Raw genomic sequence first — 7,693 nt, forward strand, 5'->3', positions numbered from 1 at the left:
AGGAATTGACAATAGCCTCAGAAGAATGAAGGAGACCAGAACAGCACTGCAGGGCTCTGAAGACTAAACTACACAAAGACAGGTCAACTTACAGGCTAAATATAAACAGTAAAATTGCCTGCTAAATAGAAGAATGAAATATGAGTCTCTAAACATAATAACCAAAATACTGAGGATACATCAGAAAATCATTCCTCATATTGAGTAAGTGAACCACAATTTGAATGAGAAAAGACAACTGACACCAATACCAAGATGTATTAGATATTAGAATTGTCAGACAAGAATTTTAAATCAGTTTTCATAACTGTGCTTCAATAATCAATTACAAATCCTCTTGAATCAAATGGAAAAAATTAAAAATTTAAGCAATAAGATAGAAGATTTATTTATTTATTTTTGCTTTCTTAGGGCTACACCCATGGCTTATGGAGGTTCCCAGGGTAGTGTCTAACTGGAGCTACATCTGCCAGCCTATGTCACAGCCATAGCAATTTAGGATCCAGGTTGCCTCTGTGACCTACACCACAGCTCATGGCAACGCCAGATCCTCAACCCACTGAACGAGGCCAGGGATCAAACCTGCAACCTCATGGTTCCTAGCAGGATTCGTTTCCGCTGTGCTATGATGGGAACTCCAGATAGAAGTTTTAAAAAGGAACAAAATGGGCAAAAAAGAACCAAATGGATATTAGCTACATGTAAACTACAGCAACTAGAATTTTTAAAGTTGCTAGATGGACTCAATAGAAGTAAAGATGACAGAAGACAGGGTCAATAAACTTGAAAATGAATCAACAGAAGTTGCTCAATCTGAACTGAGAAAACATGGACCAAAAAAAAAAAAAAAAAAGGACAGAGTAGTTCCTGTCGTGGCTCAGTGGTAACAAACCCAACTAGTATCCATGAAGATTCAGGTTCAATTCCTGGCCTTGCTCAGTGGGTTAAGGATCCGGCGTTGCTGTGAGCTGTGGTGTAGGTTGCAGACATGGCTCGGATCCTGTGTTGCTGTGGCTCTGGCTCTGGCAGGTGGTTACAGCTCCAATTAGACCCCTAGCCTGGGAACCTCCATATGCCGAGGGAGTGGCCCTAGAAAAGGCAAAAAGACAAAAAAAAAAAGTCATCAAAAAAAAAAAAAAACTCCCAACAAACAGAAGTCCAGGACCAGATGGCTTTGCAGGCAAATTCTACTAAACATTTAGAGATGAGTAAACACCTATCCTTCTGAAAATATTCCAAAAATACATAGGAAGTAATACTTCCCAACTCATTCTACGAGGCCACCATCACCCTGATATCAAAAACAGATATAACAAAAAGAGAATATTACAGACCTATATCACTAATAAATATGGGTGCAAAAATCCTCAATAAAATACCAGCAAACTTCATCAAATAATACATTAAAAAGATTGTATACCATGATCAAGCAGGATTTAGCCCACAGATGCAAGGATTTTTCAATATCTGCAAGTCAATCAGTGTGACACATCACATTAACAAATCGAATAAGAACCATATCATCATCTCAATAGATGCATAAATTCAATATCCATTTATGATAAAAATTCACAGAAGTGTGTGCATAGAGGGAATATACCTCAGCATAATAAAGGCCATAAATGACAAACCCATAGCTAACATCATACTCAATGGGGAAAAGCTGAAAGCATTTGCTCTAAGATCAGGAACAAGACAAGGACGTCTACTCTTGCCAGTTTTTTCAACATAGTTTTGGGGGTCTTAGGCACAGCAATCAGAGAAGAAAAAGAAAGAAAAGGAACTCAAATTGAAAAGAAGTAAAATTGTCACTATTTGTAGGTGACATGATATTATATATAGAAAATCCTAAAGATGCCACCAGAAAACTAGAGTTCATTAATGAATTTGATAAACTTGAGGATAAAAAATTAATATACACAAATATGTGGTACTTCTATACACTAACAATGAAAGATCAGACAGAGAAATTAAGGAAACAATACCATTTTACATCTCATAAAATAGAATATAATACCTAGAAATAAAGCTACCTAAGGAGGCAAAAGACCTTTATTCTAAAAACTATGCTACTGGAGTTCCTGTCGTAGCTCAGTGGTTAATGAACCTGACTAGTGACCATGAGGTTGCAAGTTTGATCCCTGGCCTTTCTCAGTGGGTTAAGGATCTGGCATTGTCTTGAGCTGTGGTGTGGGTCATAGACGTGCCTTGGATCCCATGTTGCTGTGGCTGTGGTATAGGCTGGCAGCTGTAGCTCTGATTCTACCCCTAGCCTGGAAACCTCTGTGTGCCATGCATGCAGCCCTAAAAAGACAAAAAGACAAACGAAATAAAATAAATAAAAATTATGCTACTGAAAGAAACTGAAGATACCACAAACAGATGGAAAGACATACCATGTTCTTGAATTGGAAGAATCAATATTGTCAAAATGACTATACTACCTAAGGTAATCTACAGATTCAGTGCAATTCTTATCAAATTACCAATGGCACTTTTCACAGAAGTAGAAAAAAAATTCTTAAATTTATATGGAAACACAAAAGACCCTGAATAGCCAAAGAAATCTGAAGAAAGAAAAACTGAGCTGGAAGAATCAGGCTCCCTGCCTTTGGACTATACTAAAAAGCTATGGTCATCAAAACAGTATGGCACTGGTACAAAAACACACACAGATGAACAGAACAGGATAGAAAGCCCAGAGATAAACCTGCACACCTATGATGAACTAATCTATGATAAAGGAGACAAGAATATACAATGGAGAAAAGAAAGTCTCTTCAATAAGTGATGCTAGAAAAACTGGGAAACTACATGTAAAAAAAAAGATATTAGAACTTTCCCTAAAATCACATACAAAAATAAACTCAAAATGGATTTTGAGAGAAAATATTTTGGGAGAAAATATTTGGAAATGATGCGACGGACAAGGGATTTAATTTCCAAAATATACAAACAGCTCATATAGCTCAATATCAAAACAACAAATAATCCTATGAAAAGTTGGGCAGAAGGCATAAACAGACATTTCTCCAAAGACATACAGGTGGCCAACATGCACGTGAAAAAAATGCTCAACATAGATCATTATTAGAGAAGTGCAAATCCAAACCACAATGAGGTGTCACCCCACTCTGGTCAGAATGGCCATCATCAAAAATTCTACAAATAATACATTCTGGAGAGAGCATGGAGAGAAAGGAACCTTCCTACACCATTGGTGGGAATGGAAATTTATACAGAAAACTATGGAGAACAGTATGGTAGTTCCTTAAAAAAACAGAAATAGAACTACCATATGACCCATCAATCCCACTCTTGGACATATATCCAGAGAAAACCATATTTTGAAAAGATATATGCACCCCAGTGTTCGTTGTAGCACTATTTACAATAGTTAGGATGTGGAAATAACCTAAATGTTCATCAACAGATGAATGGATAAAGATGTGGTATATTTATACAGTGGAATATTACTCAGCCATAAGAAAGAATGAAATGATGCCATTTATAGCAACTTGGATGGACTTAGAGACTATCATACTAAATGAAGTAAGCCAGACTGAGAAAGACAAATATCATATATTGCTTATATGTGGAATCAAGAAAAAAGACACAAATGAACTTATTTACAAAACAGAAGTATATGTACAGACATAGAAAACAAACTTATGGTTACCAAAGAGGAAAGGTGGGAGAGTAAATTAGGAGTTTGGAATTAGCATATACACACTACTACATATAAAAAGGATAACCAGCAAGGACCTACTGTATATAGCACAGGGAAGTATATTCAATATTTGTAATAACCTATAAAAGAATCTAAAAAAAATACACACACATATATAATACATATATCTGAATAACTGTGCTGTTCACTTGAAACTAACACAACATTGTAAATCAACTATACTTTAATAAAAAAAGAGAAATGGCCACAGTTTGGAGGATATGAGGGAGACCTAACAACTAAATGAAATGTGGGGTTCTGGACTGACACTGGTATAGAGAGAAAATTTAACTGGAAACACTGGGGAAATCTAATTAAATCGGAAGTTTAGCTAATAGCATTGTAACTATGTCAATTTCCTGGTTTTAATAATTGTCCTGTAAGATGTTAATTTTAGGAGAAGCTTGATGAAGACTAGGTAGGGATCTCTGTACTATTTTTGCAATTATCCTGTAAGTCTAAAATTATATCAAATTTAAAATTAAAAAAAATAAAGTTGTCACAAGTCATTTCCTAATATACACTAGGCATGATCCAACCCATGACGATGGCAGGTGGGCAGGTGAGAAGCAGAGAGGGAAAAGTCAAGTGTCCTATCAAAACACAGAAATCAGGACCCAGCATTTAGAGGCATAAAGTGGTTCAAGCTTTCCCAGCTGGGCCACCAAAAACCTAAAGCGTTAAGTCTGGCTACTCATACAGGTCAATTCTTCCTCCACTGTGAATTCAAAAAGAAAAGATAGGACTATTTGAGATTAACAAAAAGTCATATATATATTCAATACATGTTATTATATAATATATATATTATATACACAATATATTAAACATGAATATGTATATGTATTATAAACAAATATGTAATATGCATTATTGCATACATTATATATATATTACATATATGTATGTAATATATACATTCTGTATTGTTATAAATTATAATCACATACTAATTATATTATACATACATATATACATTATACATGAATACATAATACGTTATACATATGTAATATATCATATATAATACACATGTACTAGTTATTCTTATATGTTACATCATGTATATAATATATGCATATAATATACACTTAATATTTGCTACATAATACATGACTTTATAAATATGTATGACACATAAAAATATATATACCCATATGTATGTTATATATATTATTTTGTTCATCAACTGACTGTTTATGTGGTACCAGATGTTAAGAGAGAGAATATATAGATTCTAAGAAGGATGGATCATGGCCCAATTAAGAAAGTGGGAAAGGTGGGAAAAGGGAACTATAGCAGCAATGGGTATCCTGCCAGCTTTTGCCTGGAGGAAAACTGGTCAAAGCTACCCTCTCCTATTGCAAGGATCCTGACCACTGGGGTGGGCCAGATTAATAACCTCCAGCTGCTCAACTTCTCGGGGCATATCTGACAGAAAGACGACAGGTATAGAACAATTTCTCTGGAGAGAAATGACTTGATGGGGAGAATGGGCCCACAGGAGCAGCAGCCAGCACCCTGGGCTCCCTCAAGGGAAAAGCTGGACTCTGATGGTGTCCTTCAATGTTCCTCTAAGGAACCAAAGAGGGACTGAGTAGTAGAGTACTGGGGACAGACCCTCGTGGCCAGGGAAAGGGAACAAATTTTTTACAGCCAGATAGAGCAAAACAACAGGGAAAACCAAGACAAACAGCTCAAAGAGGCAACTGCTCCAGCCAACTACAGGAAGGCCAATGGGCCTGAGGAGCTCTGCATCTTCCAGAAGCTCCTCAGCTGTGAATTAGTGCTGGGGCCTGGTAGGGCAGAGGAACAGGAAAGCTGAGGGGCTCTGCAGTCTAAGGCGGCCTCTGTCTTACCCTTCCAAGACCTTGTTGATCCACTGGATTGCAGCTCTCTTCTCCAAGTCAAGGTCTTCAGCAGTGACTTGATAACCTAGCTGGGGGAATGGGGGCAGGATCAGTGGGTCATTTGGCCTGGAGGGCAGCAGCAAAGGAGTCTTGCGTTTCAGGGGCCTGCAGTTGTCAGATGGCTGTGAGCAATTCAAGTTTTGTTTCTGCCCTAAGGGGGCATCTGCAGCCTTTTCATGCTTGATCTTCCTTTGTGGTCCTGCTGAGGCTGAAGGGCTAGACTGTTGGCTTTCCTCGCTGGCTTTCTCTGCAGGCACATGGGGATGCAATGAAGCTGGGCCCAGGAGCCTGGCTGAGCCTGGACTGCTTCTCTGCAGCTGTGGGAAACCTCTAGTGGAGCTGTATGAACTGGTGATGGTATTTTGTTTGCTGCATGAGCTCAGAGAGTAGGTCTGGGATTTCCTAGTCAGGGTATTTTCTGAGCTCTTGGAACAGAAGCCTCTCTTCAGAGGCCCAGGCCTGGGCACAAAGGAAGAGAGGACCCCGTTGACCATCAGGCACCTAAATGCAGACTGCGAACTTCCCCCAGGGTTCGAGCCCCTTCTCTGCTCGTCCTGACTCTCGAGGACTGAGTGTCCTTTCTTTTGCTCTGTTAGCCTTTTTCCACTCTCAACCAAGGCCTTCAGGTCTGTCTCTTTCTTGGCTCTTGGTTGACTGCTCTCTTCAAGGGCCTTCACGAGAGTCTTCTTTACACAAAGGTTTGGGAAGTGGACAAACAAGGAAGACAACACGCAGATGACCGTCTGCTTCAGAGCCAAATGGAGCATCAGTTTGCCCTTTGCAGATGCCATCTTCAGGATCACTGAGGTGCAGGACATCTTGGAGCTGCAAGCAGACAGCTGTGGCTTCTGAGGGACATTCCTGGGCACTGAGGGAAAGATCCCCATAAATAAACACCGGGCTTGCTGGGCTGGATATTGCTACCGATGGACAATGACAAACCGCCGATGGTACCGACGACGACGGGGTGAAGCCACAAGATCCTCGTACGACAGCCTGTGAGTCAGGTGTAGGGTTGGAGCCCCCAAGTGAACACGGAGGGCAGGGTGCACGGGCTCAAGGCACTCGGGTCTCTCCAGCAGGTCCCTGCCCCGCAGAGCAGAGGACGGCGCGCAAGGACGAGACCGGCTCAGGTAATTGCCTATGAAGCGCAATTCTGCATCAGTCGGGTCCTTCAAATGGACTCAGACGCTCAGAGAGGTTTCCGTTAATGCCTAAGAGGCTCCAAGGGAAACGCTCACTGTTGGGTGTGCCGCCTGTGACGTGTTGTTGGAACGCCTGAGCGAAGAATGGGAGCGCGCAAGGCCTACACGAGACAAGGGCACGCGCACCTAGGGCACTTCTAGATAGCGGTTGCCCGTTGCCGGCCGCCGGGGCTGGCACGCGGGGTACCACCTCTCTGTGGCCAGGCCCCAGCTCCATCGCTGGACCGTTCTGGGCGCTGTTTCCCCCGCCAAGAAAGGTTGGGGGCTCAGCAACGCTCACCTACTTGAGATGGGAGCTTCGGATCAGCACCCTGCTCCGTCCGTGGATAGATACCTCATGGGAAAGCCAGTCAGAATCCACGGCGCCCAGATCCTGTGGCGTGGCATAGCCACCCAGGAGTCCAGGAAGCAGGAGGGAACCTGCTGGATGTGAGAAGCCAGAGCGGATGCGCTGCCCCTCTGTCCTCTTCCTTTCCCAGAGAATCTTACTTTCGAGGTACCCATTCTTGGCTCCTCCTCCCCTTCCCAGTTTTATAATGATCAGAACTCAGAACTTAGACGTAGAGAATTGTTATCTTTTTTTAAGAAGCTCTACACCCAGGAGCTCTGTTACCTGGCACCGAAAACTTGAATTCCCGTTTTGAAGCGCATGCTTTGCCCCATCACCTTCATCTTTGTTTTCTGCCTCTCAAAAGATTTTTTTTTTTTTTTCTTTTTAGCGCCGCTCCCTAGGCATATGGAGATTCCCAGGCTAGGCGTCTAATCGGAGCTAGAGCTGCTGGCTTATGCCACAGCCATGGGGGATCTAAGCTGCGTCTGCGACCTACACCACAGCTCCCCGCAATGCT

At 41.4% G+C, this 7,693-nt stretch overlaps 1 protein-coding gene across 1 annotated transcript; it reads right to left on the reverse strand.

The window, feature by feature from the left end:
• Positions 1-5,585: 5,585 nt before the first annotated feature.
• Positions 5,586-7,062, reverse strand: LOC125124690 (nuclear envelope pore membrane protein POM 121-like). Its single transcript, XM_047774722.1, is given in 2 exon segments — positions 5,586-6,781; positions 6,972-7,062. Coding segments are annotated over 2 exon segments (1,287 nt in total).
• Between the last annotated feature and the right edge of the window lie 631 nt (positions 7,063-7,693).

The sequence above is a fragment of the Phacochoerus africanus genome, chromosome 4 (genome assembly GCF_016906955.1).
Source record: "Phacochoerus africanus isolate WHEZ1 chromosome 4, ROS_Pafr_v1, whole genome shotgun sequence".
NCBI classification, from domain to species: domain Eukaryota; kingdom Metazoa; phylum Chordata; class Mammalia; order Artiodactyla; family Suidae; genus Phacochoerus; species Phacochoerus africanus.